General features: G+C 40.2%; 1 protein-coding gene across 1 annotated transcript in view; it reads right to left on the bottom strand.

Annotated features, from left to right (window-relative positions):
• MED12L (mediator complex subunit 12L) overlaps positions 1-22,196 on the bottom strand; it is a 325,934-nt gene that overhangs the window by 226,218 nt on the left and 77,520 nt on the right. The window contains exons 10-13 of the mRNA XM_077765916.1: positions 21,525-21,624; positions 21,072-21,208; positions 5,230-5,361; positions 1,426-1,552 (exon numbers count right to left, since the gene is read on the bottom strand). Of these exons, the coding sequence (XP_077622042.1) occupies positions 1,426-1,552; positions 5,230-5,361; positions 21,072-21,208; positions 21,525-21,624 (496 nt within the window). The remainder of the gene's footprint in view (positions 1-1,425; positions 1,553-5,229; positions 5,362-21,071; positions 21,209-21,524; positions 21,625-22,196) is intronic.

Here is a 22,196-nt window from a genome sequence, read left to right as displayed (position 1 = left end):
GCTGCCATCCACCACTGAAGTCCATGACAAACAACATCTACAGAAGAACAGCACGGCTTTCTCCCACAGCAGGAAACCAGATCAAAAACAAGCAAAGGCATAAAAGGGGAAAGGTCTTCCCAAAAGAACCAAAAGAAGTTAGAGCAGCTAACATCCATTCCTGACCATATATTATCTACTCCCCAGGATCTCATCCGTCCCTTCATGTGTCTGCTTCCTTTTGCACGTTTCGCTACAGCCCCCTACAACCCAACAACCAGTGTGGCTCCAGCTCTTGCTCTCCCTCTAGCCCCAAAACAGCCACCAACTAACTAAACCTCAATGTGAAACATCATTCTAACCCAAACCAAGGGCTTTTTCAGAGGAACTGGAAGTAGTACTATTTCTTGCTGTTTTACCTCCTTCTTCACCACAAACCTGTCCCTCCCACCCTGTCTGTGATTCTTTTCCCTGGGCCATTTTTGTTGTTTCATCACTATCCATCCTAAGACCCTCTCCACTGTACATTGTCACAAAAGCCTCAGAATAAGATCAAGCCCACCTAGCATGCAAACTTATTTTTTAAGTGTGGACTTACTGTATAAACCCACTAGGTTTTAATCCCCAAATCCTCAACTCCCCACAAACAGTAGAATAAAAGATAGAAGAATGGGAAATGACAGGGCACCTAGGTGGCTCAGTTGATGAAGTCCCTGACTCATGATCTCAAGGTTTGTGAGATGGAGCCTCACATATCAGGCTCTCCACTGATAGCATGAAGCCTGCTTAGGATTCTCTCTCTCTCTCTCTCTCTCTCTCTCTCTCTCTCTCTCTCTCCCTCTCTCTCTCTCCCCCCCTCCTCTCTCTCCCCATCCCCACCTCTCAAAATAAATAAACTAAAAAAAAAAAAAAAAGGAAGAATGGGAGATGACAGAACAACCCATAAAGTGTAGGAAAGCAGCCAATCATATCTAAAATTATTTCCTTGCATCAAGGACTTTGTTATGTTATAAAGAAAGTACTTTTATTTGATTTTTTTCCTCCATTTCTTATTAGAAATTAGAAAATCAGAAATTTTGGAAACAGAGCAAAAACAGAAAATTCCTAATCACAACAGTGATTAGTGAAACATCACGAGACCTTAGCTCCTCCTGTTTGGTAAGAAAGATCTAGAAAGGGAAAAGGAGACCACCAAATATTAGAGAATGAGGGGACTCATTTTTAAATTTTTGAAACTTTGGAAATTTTTAAATCATTGAAGCCCACTTGACTATAAAATTGCATAGAAGTCTCCACTAAAAACACAATTTTGCTCAATAAAATATACATTATATTCAGCACCAAGAACTTTTAATTAAGATGCAAGTAAGGGAAAAAAACAAACATTAGTTCCCCAAAAACGGTCAATCTCTTGTTTAAGATCTAGAAGCAAAGAACTTTACTTACATAATGAGGGGGCCTGTGTATCTAAAAACCTTAGTAGAACATTCTGGAAAACAGGCAAACTAGATCCAGCAAGAGAGGCTGAAGAAATGGACTCCTTCTCATCTAAGACTTCTGATTCACCACATCTCTAAGGTTAAAAATAAACAAGCATAGTTAATTTTGGAGGACAATGTAGCCACGGTGGGTCATGAATTTGTCAGTTTTTTATTAACATTTAAATTCTCAGAAAAAACATGCAGAGTTAATTGAGATTTCTGTACTTTGAGGGCTATGTATCATGAGTAATATAATTTCTGAAAGTGAGGGACAACTAGGGGCACCTGGGTGGCTCAGTCGGTTGAGCGTCCGACTTTGGCTCAGGTCATGACCTCATGGTTCATGGGTTCGAGTCCCACACTGGTCTCTGTGCTCTGAACCTGAAGCCTGCTTCAGATTCTGGGTCTCCCTCTCTCTCTCTGACCCTTCCCAACTTGCACGCTCTCTCTTTTCAAAAATAAATAAACGTTAAAAATTTTTTAAATGCACTGAACTGAATTTCAAAAGACACCCATGAAAAATATTATTGTTGTAAATTATAAATTCTGCACCAGATGGTATAAATACCTACTGAATACACAGCAGAGTACAATAAGCTACTCATTATCCCTGTGCAAAACTACTGAAAATAATGTGAAACTATCATTTTTAAATAGCACATATAGTATCTGAGAAACATTTGAGCATGTATACTGAATTTGATATTTTTGTGTTCGTTTTTGCTTAGGTGAGTGTATTTACGAGTGTGGGGAGTGTTGGGAAGTGGTGTATCAAATGACAGCGCTAACAAAACTCCTCTGATACATTTCTCTCACTCATCACACTTGAACCAATTAAGATCTCTCAGAACCTATGGAATCTCCATAGGTGATGAAACCTATCTAGAGAAGCTGCCTAACTTCTGCATTCAAGACAGAACTCACTAGAAGACCAGAAAAAAAACAGTTCAAAAGTAATCAGAACTCCGTTTTCTATTCTTTTTAACATCCCTTCCTATTTTCATTATCTATTCCTTAATATTAATATATTATTTCATTAAGATATTACTTCTCTAATCCATCCTCTCTTTCTTCAAAAAAGTCAAATTCTGAAACTAATGATGTTCAGCGAGATCAACTGTCTTTTATTTTGATGTTTATTTTTGGGAGAGAGAGAAAAAGACAGAGTGTGAGCAGGGGAGGGGCAGAGAGAGAGGTAGGCACAGAATCCGAAGCAGGCTCCAGGCTCTGAGCTGTCTGCACAGAACTCAATTGGGGGTCCAAACTCACAAACCAGGAGATCATGACCTGAGCCAATGTCAGACCCTTAATCAACTGAGCCACCCAAGCGCCTCTAGCAATCAATTATCTTTTTTTTTTTTTTTACAAATAGTTTATTGTCAAATTAGTTTCCACATAACACTCAGTGCTCATCCCCACAAATGTCCTCCTCCATGCCCATCCCCCCCCCACATCCATCAGTCCTCAGTTTTTGTCAGCATTCAAGAGTCTCTCATGGTTTGCCTCTCTCCCTTTCCCCCACCATTTCCCCCCTTCTTCTCCCCCTTGTTCCTCCGTCAAGTTCCTCCTAATCCTCCTATACGTGCAAACATATGATATTTGTCCTTCTCTGCCTGACTTATTTCGCTCAGCATAACACCCTCAAGGTCCATCCATGTTGCTACACATGGCCAGATTTCATTGTTTCTCATTGCCATGTAGTATTCCATGGTATAGATAAACCACATCTTCTTGATCCATTCATCTGTTGATGGACACTTAGGCTCTTTCCATGTTTTAGCTATTGTGGAGAGTGCTGCTATGAACATTGGGGTACATGTGCTCCTATGCATCAGCATTTCTGTATCCCTTGGGTAAATTCCTAGCAGTGCTATTGCTGGGTCATAGGGGAGTTCTATTGTTAGTTTCCTGAGGAACCTCCACACTGTTTTCCAGAGGGGCTGTACCAGTTTACATTCCCACCAACAGTGTAGGAGGGTGCCCGTTTCTCCACATCCTCGCCAGCATCTAGAGTTCTCTGATTTGCTCATTTTAGCCACTCTGACTGGCGTGAGGTGGTATCTCAGTGTGGTTTTGATTTGTATTTCCCTGATGAGGAGGGATGCTGAGCATCGTTTCATGTGTCTGTTGGCCATCTGGATGTCCTCTTTGGAGAAGTGTCTGTTCATATCTTCTGCCCATTTCTTCACTGGTTGTTTGTTTTTCAGGCGTGTAGTTTGGTGAGTTCCTTATAGATTCTGGATATTAACCCTTTATCTGATATCATTTAGCAATCAATTATCTTAAACATCTCTGAGAGAATACCTTTTTTTTCAGATGTGGATATATTTACACCTATTAAAATTACAAAGTAATCTGTGTGAACCTCTTCTGAAGGTGACTCTGTGTATGTGTGTGTGTGTGTGTGTGTGTGTGTGCGCGCACGCGCACACACGTACACACTCATTCTAGAACATGCTGGAAGAAGGGATGCCCACAGGACACAACAACAATCCAAAAGCGGAAACTAACTTTGAAAAATTCAATCTTAGTTACTAAAGTTTAATCATTGCAATTCACTGTAGAATAGTCTATTTATAGAAAAAAGCAATGAAACACCTTCCCTAATCTTCACGTTCTAAAATACTGCTTGTGAGTTCCAACCCTTCATCAGGCTCTGTGCTGACAGCTCAGAGCCTGGAGCCTGCTTACGATTCTGTGTGTATCTCTCTCTCTGCCCCTTCCCTACTCGTACTCTGTCTCCCTCTCTCTAGAAAATAAATATTAAAAAATTCACAAAAGTTAGCGTATATTATATACATTTTGTATGTATATGTATACATATACATGTATATATGTGCATGTGTATCTTAACTTCATAAAGGGAGTGGTCTTTGTTCTAAACCAGATGTTAAAGTTTTATTTTAAAACATAGAGTTTCAGGGGTGCCTGGGTGGCTCAGTCAGTTAAGCACCTGATTCAATTTCATCACCTCACAGTTTGTGGGATCAAGCCCTACACTGGGCTCTTCACTGACAGCATGGAGCTAGCTTGGGACTCTCTCTCTCTCAAAGCAAATAAACACTAAAAAATCAAATTGAATTAAATTAAAACATACAATTTCAGGGGTGCCTGGATGGCTCAGTCAGTTGAGCATCTGACTCGTGATTTCAGTTCAGGTCATGACCCCAGGGTAATAGGACTGAACTCTGCAACGGACTCCACACAGAGCGTAGAGCCAACTTAAGATTTCCATTCTCTCTCTCTCTGCCCCTCTCCCCTGCTCATGCAATCTCTAAAATATAAATCTTTTCAAAAAGGCAAAAAAGGGGCACCTGGGTGGCTCAGTCAGTTAAGAGTCCCACTTTGGCTCAGGTCATGATCTCACCGTTTGTGGGTTCGAGCCCCGCGACAGGCTCTGTGCTGACAGCTCAGAACCTGGAGCCTGCTTCAGATAATGTGTCTCCTGCTCTCTCTGACCCTCCCCTGCTCACGCTGTCTCTCTCTCTCTCAGAAATAAATAAAAAACATCAAAAAAAATTTTTAAGTAAATAAAAATAAAAAAATAAAAAGGCAAAAAAAGACAGTTTTAAATTAGTCCAAAATATAAATTAGTGGTTTCATCAACTTAGAGAGATCCTATATGTAGTCTTTTGGTGAATTTATACACTCTCCCTTTTTCCTTGAAGAGAAAAAAAAAATAGCATAAGGAGTATTAAAATAAAAAAATCCTCCCCAAAAGTTATTTTCAAATGATGGCATCTGACAGCAGAAAGAAAAGTGAACCTACCTCTGCCTCGATTTCCGCCTGCCTCTTCTCCAAGAGTTTTGCCACAGCCATGGCCCTGTGCTTGCCTGACCGTTTGCAGCTCACCGCCCATTCACACAGCAAGGTCACCACAGCTTCATCGTTGGGGGCGACCTACAAGCAAGAGAAGTGAGCACCAGCCATGTCCAAGGGAGCATTCACCAGAGGACGGGAAGCAAGCAATGGAACGTTTGATGCTTTAAAGCCTTCTTTCCTTCCCTTTCCTATATTATATTACAGTCATTTTAGAAAGTGTTCCTAAATCTTTTTTAATTGAAGTGTAGTTAACACTTTACTGAAAAGGAAGGAAATCAGTTACTAGGACAGCTGAATCTATGACCATTTCAAGAGAATTCGTGTCTCCTTTGTCTATGCCTTCATTTAGACAGAATCATAACCAGCTCGACTGACCCTCTGGAATATCAGAAGTCAGGAGAAAAGGAAACCGACCACTGAAAGTCAAGAACAGATGTTACCAACCCTAAGGGCTCCCTCTACTGTTTATCCCCTCACACTCTCACACTCAGAGCGTCCCTCAATACCTAATCCTACCATGCCAGTTTATCAAGTCACCCACTCCAAGGAGGCTGGATTGCTGATCCAAGACTCACTGCATTAGAAAAGATAAACATGAAAAATGACAGCCATGCACCAAAAAGGAACAAAACTTAAAGCGGACACAGTTCAGAGGGGACAGTATATCCTGGGTCTTAGTAGGGCTCAGCACTGCCATAGGAACTACGTGCTGTCATTACCATGGCCTAGAAATGGCCACCACGACTGATGATCAGAGGGGTCAGAGAAAGGTCACAGGGACCCACATGACATGAATTAGGGACAGGCAGGAAGAGGGGGTAAGTTGGGAAGATAAATCATCCTTTTATGCAACCTTTCAGAGGATCCAAGCCAACCAATGGAACATCAATTTCAAGTGTTTAATATCTGTGCAATTCTACAAACACTATGCAAGAAGAACTAAATAATCACAGTATTGGCCTTTATGTGTTATATGAGTAGTTCTTAACCTTTGAGAATCCATAAGCTCAATTAAGATTAGAATAGCTATAAACAGGGAAAATATGCATACATACACACATAAATCTAGCACAACTTTCCAGAGAGTTCGTGGACTCTGAGAAGAAACTCAAGAATCCCACGATAAGAACCCCTGATTAGATAGTAGATACTACCCAACAATTCAGATCATGAAAATCAGTTTATTACAAGATTCTTAGTCACCCTACCCTAAATTTGGCTAAACACACATTGACTCATCACAAAGAAATATTATCTAGGACAGATCTCAAAAGGACCTCTGGGTTTCTTCATTTAAAACAAGAGAAATAATTCAATTACAATATATCAAGATTGAACATAACATTTAAAAAAGAAAGCAAACTAGAGGGAATGTCTCTGGATTTGATCTAATCCAAAGAAAAGTAAGAATACCAAAATCAATTAAGTACTACATTGCTTACATTTAGATTATAGAGAAAAGGAGTAACCCAAAAATAATGCTGTTAGTTTTTAGTAAATCAATTTAGTCAGTAATGTGCATCATATCCACATGTATAAAACTTTTTTTAAAAGTTTCTTCTGAATCATTAAAATAAGATGAAACTATGCTACAAAAGAATACATAGCTGACTCCCCTAACTTAAGCAGCAGGCTCTGCTTGACTTAGAGATGCATAAAATTGCACACATAAAGGAAAACCCTTCTTTTTAACACATTCACATATGACCACTGGTTTGGGGTAATGTGCTAAAAAATAAGCCCCAGGAAGGAAAAAGCACTTGCAAAGGCACTTATTAAGTACCCATGGTAGGCAGTGAGGAATGAAAAATCTAAAAGATCTGGCTCCTGTACTCAAAAAGTTCACCTTCTAGAAAAATAAGCAGAAAAGACAGCTAAATCACAAAGCTTCAAAACGCAGGACCTGGCTGCCTCAGTCAGAAGAGCACATGACTCTTAACCTGGCGGTTCTAAGTTCAAGCCCCACAAGGGATGTAGAGGTTATATAAGTAAATAAATAAGTAAAGAAACAAACCTTTTTTTTTTTTTAACCTATACAACATTTTGACAACATGGAGGAGGAAGCAATTAGGTCCGGCTGTCTGAACCTTCCATTATCTCATAGGCAATGAGCATCCGTCAGTCTCAGCTTAGAGATATCGGAGATCCTAACTTGAAGGCAGAAGGGCCTGCAGTGGGCCTGCTAACTTGTAATTAACCACAGCTCCTTGAGCTGTGGTCTCAACTTGTAATTATTAGGAATTAAGTGAAGAGTATATTAGAAAACACAAGGACTTAGGGTTTTGAAATATAAAATTTTATTATAGAAACTTTCTTGTACTCCCATCAATTATACCTATAATCTATTTTCAACCAGTAAGTATTTTCCAACACTGGCCAGATTCAAATAGTACCAAGTCCACTCCTTTCAGAATATCAAACAGATTGCCAAATAAAACCAGTACTTCCTTAAATTACTGGTGGGGAAAGGGGAATAGGTAGGTTCTGTGCCAATTTTAAAAGAAACAGAAGGATATTACAAACGATGTTTTATTATTAACTTCTCAGATCATCCTGGAAAATCAGGTCACATTATACCAATCTGAAAGCACACTATCCCTGCTATATGAATAATTATATACTTATATATATATGGGGTATAATATACTTCATTACTTCTTTATTATTAAGAAATAATTATTTTTAAGATATACTTTTATAATTTTAGCATTATTTTTCAAGATATTTTCCCCACTCAAAACTCTCCCTCCACTCCCCTACTAATTATTATGAAGTTTGGTTCACATTTTAAGTGGTTTTCACCCAGAGGCCTTTTCTAGGTTCCACTATCAAAAAAACAGGAAGATAGCTCACTTTAACTCTAAGCACCAGTTCCTGGGTATATCCCGTCAGACACGCTCAATGCACCTACAAAGAGACATCCAGGGCTCACGCTCCCTACATACAGATCCTCCCACTGCCCCCCCCCAATGCTCTGCATCAATCAACTTCTAGAAAATTAGAGCAGTGCTCCCATTTGTTTGCCAGATGTTATCTTACAAATTAATTCAAATAACTGTCAACAGGACATCGTGATTTTAAATATGTAAATTGAGGGGTGCCTGGGTGGCTTAGTCGGTTAAGTGTCCGACTTTCGCTTAGGTCATGATCTCGCGGTTCGTGGGTTCGAGCCCCGCGTCGGGCTCTGTGCTGACTGCCAGCTCAGAGCCTGGAGCCTGTTTCAGTCTGTGACTCCCTCTCTCTCTGACCCTCCCCTGCTCACACTGTCTCTCTCTCTCTCCTAGAAATAAATAAAAACATTAAAAAAAAATTTAAAAAAAAATATGTAAATTGGAATGCATCTTCACCCTATAAACAAATCTCTAAATATATTAAGCTCCATTTCTTTAAAACAATAATTGTTTTTTACTAAGTGAAGCTTAATAAATATTAGTTTAACACTTAATAATTCAAAGGCAAAAACTTAGGGAAATTTAGGAGTTTGAACTACAGTCATTGCCTTCAATGAGATGGCCATTAAGTGAGACAGACATAAATGAATACAAATAATCTGGATGTATGAAAAAGGAAAATTATCTCAGAAGGTCAACATTTAGCAAGAACAGACAGAAGACTGAAGGGAATTATTAAATATTTCCTTTTCAAAGTGTCTTTCGGGAAGAATCTTGCAGCGGAGTTAAAATTCAAAACAGATTAACAAAAGAAGAAAGAAATATGTGGGAGATAGAATAATGTCTGCCACCCCCAAAGACAGCCACCTCCCAAAGTCAGGATGTGTAAATACGTTATCTTAAATGACAAAAGAGACTTTGGCTCCAGGGATTGAGAGGAGAAACTGTCCCAGATTACAGTGTGGAACCAATGTAATCACAGGAGTGCTTTTGAGGGAAAGGGAGGTGACGAGAGAAGCAGGAGCCAGAGTCAGGGAGAGACTGGAAGATTCTCTGCTGGCTCTGGAGATGCAGCAGAGGAGCACAAGCCAAGGAATGCAGGTGGCTCTAGAAGCTGGGAAACACAGTACATGAATTCTCCCCTAAAGCCTCCCGAGGAATGCAGCCCAAAGGACAGGCTGATCAGAGCCCAGTATGATCTTAACCTCCACAATCCAAGAGAATAAATTTGTGTTGTCTTTAAGCCACTAAATTTCTGATAACTTGCTACAGCAGCAGTAGGAAATTACTTCAAAGTAGTTTTAAACAAGCACATAAAAAGTGGAAAACCCAGGTGTAGTTCAAGGAATTGAGCAGAGGACTATACTGCAAGGACAGGAGGCTACATGCAGCTAAAAATCTACAAGGGGCGCCTGGGTGGCTTAGTCAGGGAAGTGCTGTGCTGATAGCTCAGAGACTGGAGCTGCTTGAGATTCTGTGTCTGCCTCTCTCTCAAAAATAAACGTTAAAAAACTTGTTTTAAACAGGGGGAAAAAGCCACACTGAAGAAGAGTACCATGAAATAGGTAGCAGCCTCATTCATTCATTTACCTTTTTTTTTTTTTAAATATTTTTATTTATTTCTAGGAGAGAGAGAGAGAGAGACAGCGCGAGCAGGGGAGGGTCAGAGAGAGAGGGAGTCACAGACTGAAACAGGCTCCAGGCTCTGAGCTAGCAGTCAGCACAGAGCCCGACGCGGGGCTCGAACCCACGAACCGCGAGATCATGACCTAAGCGAAAGTCGGACGCTTAACCGACTAAGCCACCCAGGCGCCCCTCATTCATTTACCTTCTAATCAATAAATAGGTCTTGAATACCTACTACTGCTAGGCCCTCTTCTAGGCACTAGACATAGTCTCACGTACTACTTTTTAGGAATAAAAATTGGCAATTCCCTTAGGGAATAATTCCTATTATCTCAAAACAGTCTTAAAGATGTTCAGATCATTTGCTCCAGTAATTCTGAGAATACAGCCCACGGAAATCATCTTCACGCAGGAAGACACAGTGCCCTAGTTACGAGGGAAGCACGATACTCCAACAGTCCTCCCATTCTAGTCCCAGCAACCGACAGATCACCTGTGAAATGGGAAGCCACGTAATGGATCAAACCAGAGAAAACAGGGCAAGCTTACAGGGAGACAAAGGTCCACAGGGAGGGTTCAGAGCCAAGACAATTTGTCTTCAGCAACGCAGCTATGGGAATTTTTAGGGTGGTTGCTTCGTGTGTATTTCTGTTTTTCCGCAAACAGTGACACTTTGCTATCTAATTAAAGATGTATAAATAAGGAAGGCAGACGGAAGAGGCCTGCCACCAAGCAAAGGAGGGGAAGTCAAAGATGTATGATTACTGGTAAGGCTCAAATCCCCTCTCTGAGAAGGCCAGCTCCCTGCCAGCCCACCTTTTCTCCCTTCTTCCAGGAAAAGCACCCCTACTTTTTCAAGGGCGACTGCTCCTCCTCCTGCCTCAGAAGATTCAAAAAGGGGCACCCATTTCTCTCAGTTTTATTACACATTCTGGATTGTCACCTTCAATAAGCAATGAAAATGTCAGGCAATTCTTTGGTCACAAGGGAAAAAAAATAAATCACTCCATCAGGTACACCACTCTGTGCTCAACCTTCTGAAACATTCTGGATACCAAGAGACTAGCCCTGACCAGATGGAACTGTCTGTTTCTATTCTGATCAAAAATCTATTTTTCAGAATAAGTTTTCTGTAGTGCGTATCGATTATTCTAGTCATTACTAAAGTCTTAGCACTGATAAGTGACCAAAGCAGACACAACAAAAATTGAAAATTGAAAGTTCTTGACCTTAAATTCAAATTTTTCCAGACCCTTCTAATGAAAACTTAAAACATAAAATAACATAGTAAGGACTTAATCACTCTGAAAAATCACTGATAAAGCTATCTTGGCAAATATACAGGTGATAATAAAGACAATTAACATTTATTGAGCATTACTCAACTTACAGTCAGTGCAATAAATGTGTTTCAGGAACTATTTCTTTTAATCTTTCCTACCTATGAGCTAGTTTTAGCATCACCATTTCACAAATAAGGACCCAAGGCAAAGAGAGGTTAAATTGCTTGTCCAAGATCACTCAGCTAATTAATAAAGCTCTTGCCACAACATAAACCCTGGAAAACAAACCAAGTTAAGTGCAGCGCAACACAGTGTGTCAAAGGAACTCGCGAAGGTAACCTTGACCTTGCTCCCGCAGGACTCAGTGACCTTTTGTGTGAGCTCCAAGCTTTTCTGGGCTCTTCGGCCTCCACTCCTGATGTTTATAAAATCAGAGTATTCTGCTATCTTGTGCTATAATGTCACTTCCATGCAATATGCATCTTTCACAACATAGCTTCGTGGTTATTAGATCTCCAGCTACTGGTTTCAAATTATTTATTAGGAAGAGGAGACAGACCTCTGAGAGGTTCTACAGGAACATCCTTTACCACCTCGAGCACTATAAAGGAGAGTTGGAGGGGCGCCTGGGTGGCTTAGTCAGTTAAGCGTCCGACTTTCACTTAGGTCATGATCTTGCAGTTCATGGGTTCGGGCCCCGCGTTGGGCTCTGTGCTGACAGCCAGCTCAGAGCCTGGAGCCTGTTTAGGTCTGTGAATCCCTCTCTCTCTGACCCTCCCCTGTTCACGCGGTCTCTCTCTCTCTCTCCTAGAAATAAATAAAAAATTTTTAAAAAAATAAATAAATAAATAAAGGAGAGTTGGAGTCTTCAGGGGTGGTAACAGACAACTTTTCACACCAGTACTTTCTAACAGATAATAAGACTTCCACAGTACACAGCATGCACCCCCAGCCTTCAACCACACAGAGGCAAACAGGACATGGAAGAGTGAGTGGGTGAGAGAGTGAAAGTGAGAAGTGACAGAGAGAGAGAAATTGAGCCATGGTACATAAAACTAAGGCCAGAATAAAAGCACCAAACCAGGACATCAAGAATCTGAATTCTAGTAGCCATGGCATAAATTAAAACATGTTAATTGTGGCAAAAATAATATTAACAGTTGTAAATTTTCAGCCACAGGTAGCAGCAGAAGTAGTAACTGAAAAGATTAATTGAGCAGACAGTGGGTGTTTCATACACATTAGCTCTAATCTCAGTAACAAACTCTGAAGTAGGCAGCGCTATTTCCATCTAAGAGATAAGTAAACTGAGGTGAAGATGGCCATCCGAGATCTCAAGTGACAGAAGAAGGAAACCTAATTCCAAAGTCCCTTCTTTCTGCTGCTCCCAGCATCACTGAATCANCACTCCAACCAGCCATGGCTACCTATGTTCCAGCCAAACTTCTACTTCTCTAGGGATAAGCCAGACCGGTCATTGAATGGACATGCAGAAAATGAAATCACAGGAAAAGAATTACCAAAGAACTTTGTTCCTCCTCTAATACTTGCTAGACCAGACACTCAGTTAAGTCAAAGATTTGTCTTTTTCATGGTTTTGTTTTCAGCATCTACCACACTGTCTGGCATATAGTAGATTCAACAGATATTTGTAATCACAGAGGAAAAGCAACTCTGTATTACACGAAACAAAATGCAAAAACAAGTTAAGATGGGGGCAGACAATGGTGGGAGGAGTTTACATGTTGTTCCCCTCCCCCAACATACACTGGTACTTACTTACTACGGTAAAAGTATCTGACAATCTACCAGCTGATTAAATGTAAAGTTCCAGAAATATTTTCATTTCTAAGTTAGAGAGTCAAGGATGCTGGCCCCAGCACTATTATTTAGCATCATTCTGAAGACTTAGCTAATGGGAAGAAGGAATAAACATTTGAAAGGATGTGGCAACATTACTAGAGCTTGCATAAAATGATTATCTTCCCCCACCAACCTGGCGAACTAGAAAACTTTATTAGATTAAAAGAAAGGAGTATCACAACTAGAACAAAAACAAGCAAAAAGCAATGGGCAATATTAAGCAGTGAGGGGGAAAAAATCGTGCAAAATATTCTGCAGCATGTAATCCATGTATGTCCTCCGACCTGTTACTAAGTGTTCATATACATGTACACAAATGTCCAAGAAAATACAAAGGATGTATTCCAAAATGAACAGTGACTACTGCTCACATATATAATGAGTGCTTCCTATACAGTATGCCCCGTTCTAATGCTTTCACTACCATGCCATGACTGAGCAAACTAAGGCTTGAGGTTAAGTAACTTGTTAAATGTCTCAAAGATACTAGGTCATAGACCTAAAAGTCAAACCCAAGCTCTCTGCTCCCCAGAAGCAGCTCAATATACCTCCGTTCTGCGGAGACGAATAGGACAAAGGTCTGAGCCGTGGGCTAACGGGCACTTCATGAGGTCTCCAGTGCATCTCATGCTACATGTACAAACATGACAAGACGCCTGAAACTAGTCACAGGGTACCGTACAGCACTGGACTGTAATAACATCGTACTTCGACAAAACATAAAAATATTTTTAAAAAACAAAAAGCAAATTAAAAGAATAATTTCTATAATGAGAATGAGACAATGAATGGACACAAAATTCAAAAATCAGTAATGTCCTCCAAATAACAGCATTGTGCATCTGGCCTCATGAACTTTGGACATACTCAGAGTGGTAAAATACTGAAATCGTTACAAACTCTGTTGCAAATAATCATCACTAAGGGCGCTATCCACACCTATAATAAAGATATCCAAAATGTGAAGATGGTCTTCATTATCAGGGAGATTTGTCATATTTTTTCCTTTCTGGAAAAGATGGGGATAAACTTGATAGATTAAGCCTAATTCAATTTTTATTCAATCACCCAATAACCTAATGGTCCATAAAAACTAACCACAGGTCTTTTTTAACAAAGGAAAGTAAGTGACAACTACATCTGGGAGCCAGGCTTCCTCTAGAAATTAGAAGATACTCAATGAGATTGTCTACTATTTTAAGAAATGTCTTAATATACTACCTTCATTATAAAACAATACCACAAAAGGGAATGGGAAAAACCAATGACTTGTTACTGTAAGCAACAGCAAACTAAAAGAACTTAATATCATACCAAATAAAGCTCTTCAATAGCTTTTTAATCGGAGACTAAAAAGACATGTTTATAAATGTAATTAATCACTCCTAGTCAACATTAAACAAAATGGCCACATCTAGATTAAAAACAGTCATATTACAGCATCAATAAGTAACAAGGGATAATACATAGAGTAGTGATATTAGCAAGTCATATGACTTGCAACTTAAGGCACATTATGAAAATCTGGATGAATTTCAAAAGTTGCATTAAGTTAAAAAGTAGTCTAAACTGCTTATGAGAACATAAGCCTGTTGTATATGATCACTCAGAATCACCATAAAAAGTAGTAAGACTAGGACTATTAACCACAAACTCAGAAGACTTAAATATAAAGAGTATTCACTTGTGAAAAATCTTCCTGGGGCACATGGGTGGCTCAGTCGGCTGAGCATCTAACTTCGGCTCAGGTCATGATCTCGCAGTTCGTGGGTTCAAGCCCCGCGTTCAAGCTCAGAGCCTGGAGCCTGTTTCAGATTCTGTATCTCCCTCTCTCTCTGCCCCTCTCCCGCTCATGCTCTGTCTCTCTCTGTCTCAAAAATAAATAAACTATTAAAAAAAAAAAAAAAGAAAAATCTTCCTAAATATGCATGATTCCCTATGTACATTTCCAAAAGATATTTGAGATGGCTGATTTTTGATGAGGAAAAAGGGCAGGTTTTCCTAGGCTCTCATCCTTAGAATCAAAGTTGAGAACCATTAGCTTTTAAGACATCTAAGAAACAAAACATTTCCCATGACAGCAAAAAGGACTTTCTTTTTAAGTTAAAAATAACACAGCTCTGAGTTCTGAGAAGGTAGTAGATAAGAAAACAAAATTAAAACAATTCCTCAACTGTCATTAATCTGTACCATGCCAAAAACTGAATTTGCTATTCTTCACTTAAATCATCAACATTTAAATATAAATGAAAAAACAACAATAACAGAGTTTTGAAAACTATGTAACTGTATGATAACAGAAGTCACACAAAAAGTAAATTAGAAAGTAAAGCCTTCCAAAAGTCTTTGGAAAGTGTCAGGTCTCTAATAGTGAATTAATATCCAAAAGTCATGACTGTACGGGTCAGGAAGCTTTACTGCTTGCCTCTTACAAAAAATGAAGGGAACGTACAGATGAAAGGAAGGGAAAGAAATTTCTAAAACATGGTATTAGGTTCATCCTACTTGACAATCAAAGTGATCCAGCCATGAACGTAACGAATGACATTTACTAGGTGTTTATCATATGGTACCAAATGAAGTAGATTCTAGTAGTAAGGCCACTGTACAATGAAAATGACATTGAGGGACCAAGTAACTAGCTTGAGACCACCAGCTATTTGACAGCAAAGGCAGGATTCAAATCCAGGTCTGAATCAACCTCGAGTTTATGTGATATACTCTAAGGGTCAGGTTGCTCAACTTGAAGATTCAGATTTTCTAACTTAAGTATTGTTTACTATGTTAAACTGTCACACTTAGAAAAATCAGAGATTATTCCTGCAAACAAACATACCAATATTAATATGGAAACTGTTTATGGAAATTGCAAAGGTTTTTTCCTTTTTCCAAAACTACATCTGATACTTGTTTGTTCAGCTAGAATTACCTGAATTAAAGGAGTTTTTAAAGTGGTACAAGGGACAGAATGTGCTAGTTAAAGGGCACTCAGTTAAGCATCCACCTCCTGGTTTAGGCTCAGGTCACAGTCTCAGTTGAGATCCAGCCCCATGTTGGGCCCCATGTTAGGTCCTGTACTTTAAGAAAGAAGAAAGCGGTAGCTCTGAGAGATTGGCAACTCCCCCTTTGGGTGTCTAGTAGGAAGCTGTGTGACTTCTACAGTACAACGGGCTTAGACGGGGCTGCGATTAGCATCATCAATTCTAAAATTTGCCACACACATCTCAGTGGGAAGCCAGCCAGGTGTGTTTTCATTGTTTGCTTGACTTTTGCCTCATTTGACTTTGTTATCCTGAGCCTTAATTTTTAAAACTGACTTTTTCTTACACTGAACATTTATAAAAACCAAAAATAACAACAATACCACCACTAACAAAAAAAAACCCCAAAAAACCCTAAGCACTGAAATGAGCAAGATTTCCTTTACTATGTGGTAGTAGTACAGCCACCTCGCCTTGGGTTGGCCAGTCCTATCTGACTGCTCCCCTACTGAGGATAAAGTCTTGGTAAAACTCAAAGAATATAAAAAGCCTGATAAGATTCTGGCTGTGCTTTATGGATAAATGGATTGTGTGATGGATAGTTGTGTTTGTGTGTTTGTGTCCACAGTGATCCCAAGGAACCACATTCCTTCCGTGTCTCCAGGGTTTAACTGCCTCCCTAAACACACAAGTTCAGTTATAACAGCAGCTAGTGTTTACTGAGTACCCATCCATGTGCAGGCACTACAAACATTTAAGTGTTTTATCGATACGGTCTCAAGTCATTCTCACACCATCAAGAGATAGAATGCCCATTTTACAAATGGGGAAATTTACTCTTTCTCATCAAGAATAAGTCAACTGTCCAAATTCCACTAAAGAAATGCAGTGACTTGCCGATTTTATAGCCGAGAACTCTCTCGTCAGCCACACTCCTCCCTTCACATGCACACGTTTTCTTGCATAGCTGAACCTGGACCAATGTTAGAGCCAACAGGTGACTGCACTGACCCCTACCCTCCCAAACCCCATCTTACAGAAGTCTTTCCTTTCCAGTTCACTGTCCCAGCAGCTTTTAAGTGAGCCCCCTAAAAAAAACAAATTCAGTAAATACTTCCCGAAGACCTGTTGGGCCCCAGGCATGGCATTAGAGACTGGTGATGTGCTGGCGAGCAAAAGGAACACAGACCCTGACCTATGGAGCTAGGCTTGCAGGAAGAACAACATGGAACGAGCCCAGCAAGGACTGAAACCGAAATTTTCTTTCACATGATGGTGGGAGTTCTTCAGCCACACTAATACAAGAGCCACTATGGCCCCGGAGGCCTGTGCCAGGGATGAGACAGCTGCTCTGGACTCTGGGCCTATGCCATGCAAAGAAATCACAGAACTCAACACAGCTATCCAGAAAGTGCTTCATGAATACTCTAAGCAGGTAAGAAAAGGCAACCATGTAATTTTCAGGTTTTGGTGTATGATGGTTTGTTTTGACAGCAGGGCAGGAGGAAATGTGCACACCGCCTCGGCAGCAGCTCTGGCCTTTTCATTACTCAGGAGAAAGCTGCCTTCCTTGGGCACCAAACAGAGAAGTGAAAAGGCAGCTCTTCCTGCCATCTTCAGGCTCTTCCTTCTATCCATATCCCTGGGGGACCCAACAAATCAGCTGCTTCTCCCTTCACAACCCACACAAACAGGGAAAGAAGCCAAGAGGAAGGAAACAGTCTGGGTACTCTGTGAAGCTTAGGGGCACCTCGCCCTCAGCCTTCAGGTCAGCAATGTGGATCTCACCTGTAGGTTGCAAGTGACAGACTCAGTCAGGACTTAGAATCAAGTGGTCGTGCCCCCCCTCTCCCCCCATAACCAACAACAGTCCCTAAGACGGGCCACTCTACTAAGAAAGGGCATGCCCCCTCCCCAGTCACCTCTCAGTGGCCCTGGATGCAACAGCCTACCATTAATTTGTACTACCTGCCTGGCCACTGTGCAGCACAGGTCTCTCAGCCCCGTCCTAAGCATTACAAGTTTTCTATCTCACACTACACTGAATGGAAAACCAAGTAGCACAAATCTAGAATAAGTAAACATTAAGGGGGTTGAGGCTTATATTTTTGCTTCTCTTACAACATGAGCCAAGCCCTAACACAGACGCAACAGCTGAGGATATGGGAAGCAGAAGGGAGGTTGTGGGTACAGGAATAATGCAGTGCCTGTAGAATGAGCGGAAGCATGCATAGGCCTGGCCCAGCCCATCGTGGAGCACACTCTCACTCTTGTGACCACAGTCCGACCACAAGGGCAGGACGAAGCCCTCAAACGCCTTCATCCCATGCGCACTACAGTTTTCAGTGGGCTTTGGCCAAATACCAAGACTACTTAGACACACAAATCTGAACTTCAGACTCCGCACCCAATCTGGACAGCTGCTCCTCCCCTCCCTACAAGAAAGTGGAAAGAACTAGATTTCCTTTTAGCAGTTCCAGAGAAAAAGGAATCAAAGAGGGTGAAGTTCAAGTTTCCCAAGCAGATGTGGGAAAACAGGATGTGCAGTCCAGGGCCCAGGTCTGCCTAACTACAACTTCAGCAAAAGCAAACCCCAAGTTCATTGCAACTGCAGAAATTGGTCATTTTTTCTATTATCTTTCATGCTAAGTCCTAACACAAATTATGAAAACAAAAAAAGGGGAAGCACATTTTCAAAGAAGTGAGACATGTTTCTGAATCCTAACCACGTCACTTTATATAACTCCTTCTAATCAGAAAATTAGAGTTTCATTATACAGGGTCTTCCAATACAATACTAATGCTACTAGTAATTACTGCTATATTATCATTAACAGTGACATTTTTAACATATTTATAGAATGTTTCATGAATCTCAAGGTGCTCATGTCCCCTTAGAGACAGGACGAGTGCTCTATGCCAGCTTAACATGTAAAGGCACTAAGGCTCAGAGCCTACAAGTAACTTGTCCAAGGTCACACAGCTGATCACAGGCAATACAACTCCACAGCTCATACATAAATTCCAGAAATATATTAAGTGACTCGGTAGTCAAGAAAACAGTAGATCCTGGTGAAGACTAAACAGATGAAACACTGTCATCTGCCTATATATACATACCTTGATATACACAGATGCCCCCCCCCAAAAATTTAAAGTTTAATGTAAAAGAAAAATTAATGTTAAATATTTAAATGTAAATATGTTAATGTTTAAAAGTCATTCTAATGTCAAATTCACAGAATCTGCATAGTTATTCTGGCAGATTAAGAAAAGGTGGCCAGTCTGAATTACAGGTTTAAAATGTAATTTTTGTATTACTCCTAAAAGAGCACATAACCACAAAGCAACCACTTACTCACAACACGGCTTTCCATAGTTGACTCAACCTTCAATGCAATTACTCCTCAACGGGCAACACTGTGACATTCCTTCCAATGAAGTGTAACACCCAAGACCCTGGACTCTGAGCGCATGTCGCCCTCTGGTGGCACGCAGCTCCCAGCACCCTGGGTGGAGATGCTGCATGTTTTAGGGAGCTTATAGAGGGATTCTATTCAAAAATACAAAATGTCATTTCTGCCCTTAGTAAGACACTCACCAGGATCTCTTAAGAGAGCTGGTGAATAACTTTAGTCTCTGTGAATGAATAAGGCATATCATTCTGAAGCTGGCCAGTTCATTCATGAGAAAGTTCTATAGTGAAGCTAACCACAAAACTCAAGGGGTTTTGGTACACTTGCTAAAATGCTCAGAAGGGAACAACGCAGTCTGTATTCAACACTCAGTGCAAGAAGCTTAGCAGTCCAAGAGGACATCTTGAATTTTAGATATCCCTATTTTCCCTCCAGGTATCTTATTTCTCTATATTAAAAGCCTTAGCACTCTTGAAATGTTTACCTAAGAAAGTCATTATTACAAATAGACTTTAAGGCTTCTACCCCAGAAGAACACAGGAACACTCTAACCTGTATCAACACACGGAGAATTACACAGCCTCATCATCAGTGTGCTCCACAGAAGTACTGATGAAGCCTTGCTACTGAGACTTCACAATGAATTAGAAAATACACTCAGTCTGTACCTCACTCAACATTCTGATATCTGACTTGACAGCACTGAATTTGAACCTTATCTTTGAGAAGATAGGTGATGACACAAATTATTCCAGAAAGAGAAGAGGAATAACCTAGAACAGGTTCACAGCAGGTTCACATAAAGGTGGATAAGGAAAGTTCAGGGGTTATTGTTTCTATTGTTTAATCTCTCCTTTCCACATATGCATTCCCAAAAGCTAGTATGTAAATCAAAGATAACAGTGATCAGTTGACTAAGGTGTTCCCTGAAGGCAGGTACCATGTCTTATAACTTACCTCTCTGTTCCTGGTGCCTAGCACAACCCGGACATACCAGGGGTACTCTTCATTGTAAAGAGAAGACAAACTTCTTCATTCTCCCGAAATAAGGTTGAGGCAAGAAAAACCCTTGGAAAACCTCTGTTTATAGACAGTTCAATAATGAAACAATCTACTCCAAGACAGCCTAAAACAGTAATTGTCTGTGATAATAAATTTTATGTGTGAATTTGGCTAGTCCATGGTACCCAGGTTTTTGAGGTCCAAATTCTGTCCAGATATTGAAGTTATTTTTCTAAATGTGGATAACATTTAAATCAGTAAACTTTGAGTAAAGCAGATTAGTCTCCATAATGTGGGTGAACCTCATCCAATTAGCTGAAGGCTTTAAGCAAAAAGACGAGTCCCTAAGGAAGAAGGAATTCTGCTTCCAGACTGACTTCAGACTCAAGACTGCAACATCCGTTCTTCCCAGGGTCCCCAGCCTATTGGCCTGTCCTGCACATTCCAGACATGTCTTTGCTCATAATCATATGATTATGATTTGCTCATAATCATATGAGCAAATTCCTTAAAATAAATACTTCTTTCTCACATACACATATATATATACACACATACATATACATATGTACGTATGTATGTAAATACATATACACACACACATAATTTTTCCTCATATTAGTTCTGTTTGCTTGGAGAATCTTAATACAGGTTTTTTAAAAACCATGACCACAGTATTCATTCACTGCTCCAAATATTTAAAAAAAGAAGAAAAATTTTAACTACCTCTTGGTTATCTTTGTTTTGGTTTGCCCAGAAAATCTTATGATAAAGCGTCTCCATTGAATTGCTGGAATCAGTTCGGTCAAAACAATGTCGGTCCAACACTTCCAACGTGTGCAAAACTCGACTAATGGTCACCCCTAGACGTAGAAATTAAGGAAGCAGTTAAAGAGGTCAAACAAAGCCAGAACAGCATAGTACAAAGCCATCATTAGGTAGGGCAAAAAGGGATTTCAAGAAAGTGTCATTCTCAGCATGTAAAAATTGCCAACAAAACCAAACGTGACATTCTAGACAGCCAGGAACTAAAGGGCACAGAATGAGGAATGCCCTCAAAAGTCTCTCGGCTCTGTCAAAAAGCATCCTTATTCATTACGTTCACTGAATTATAAGAATCAGAAACACGGCATAAAGTCCGACATTCAAAAGTACTCCTTCTTCTCTTGTGTTCTGTACCTGCTGTTGACTCTTGGCACTTGTCAAAAGACCACCGAACTTCCACTGCACGGCCTCTTTGTTTTATCTGCTGTTCTACCTCATAAATCCTTGCCCGAACCTGAAAGATAATCGCTTCTAATTAACTTGTGCCTGGAAAGCCACAGCAGCTGTCTAAATCATGTCAAGATTTTCCACATGAGCACAGCATCCTACGGGGAACTACGATCTTGACTACCATTGTAGCAAATTTAGCCTGTTGCCCAAGAAGCGCATCTTAAAATTTACAAGGGGTGAGTCAATGTCAGAGGTCAATAACAAATGCTCACAAAAAACAAATGCTTGCTTTCAGAGTGAAAAAAAGTTTTAGGATATCCTATGGGGAGGTGAAAGTTCTCAAGTATCGTTTTTGAGCCATTCTTCTATGTATGAAAATGGTGAGGCATGTTTTATTAAGAAAATGGCTTGGTGAAAAACGGGGAACTGACTCTCAACATTAGTCACAGGCCTGTGGTTTAAGATTCTTAAGTCTCTGAACCAAATAACCCGGCACTAATAAAAACAGTTACTCAACATCACAGACTACCAACTAAGGGGGTTGCATCATGTATTAGAGCCGCCATTATAATTACTCTCTGGGTGGCAGGACTCTTTCCAAGAACTGCCTAGTAAGAGCAAAAGAAGACAGGGAGC

The sequence above is a fragment of the Crocuta crocuta genome, unplaced genomic scaffold (genome assembly GCF_008692635.1).
Source record: "Crocuta crocuta isolate KB4526 unplaced genomic scaffold, BGI_CrCroc_1.0 scaffold54, whole genome shotgun sequence".
NCBI classification, from domain to species: Eukaryota; Metazoa; Chordata; class Mammalia; order Carnivora; family Hyaenidae; genus Crocuta; species Crocuta crocuta.
The sequence above is the reverse complement of the archived record's forward strand: the minus strand, read 5'-3'. Positions and strand labels throughout refer to the sequence as shown.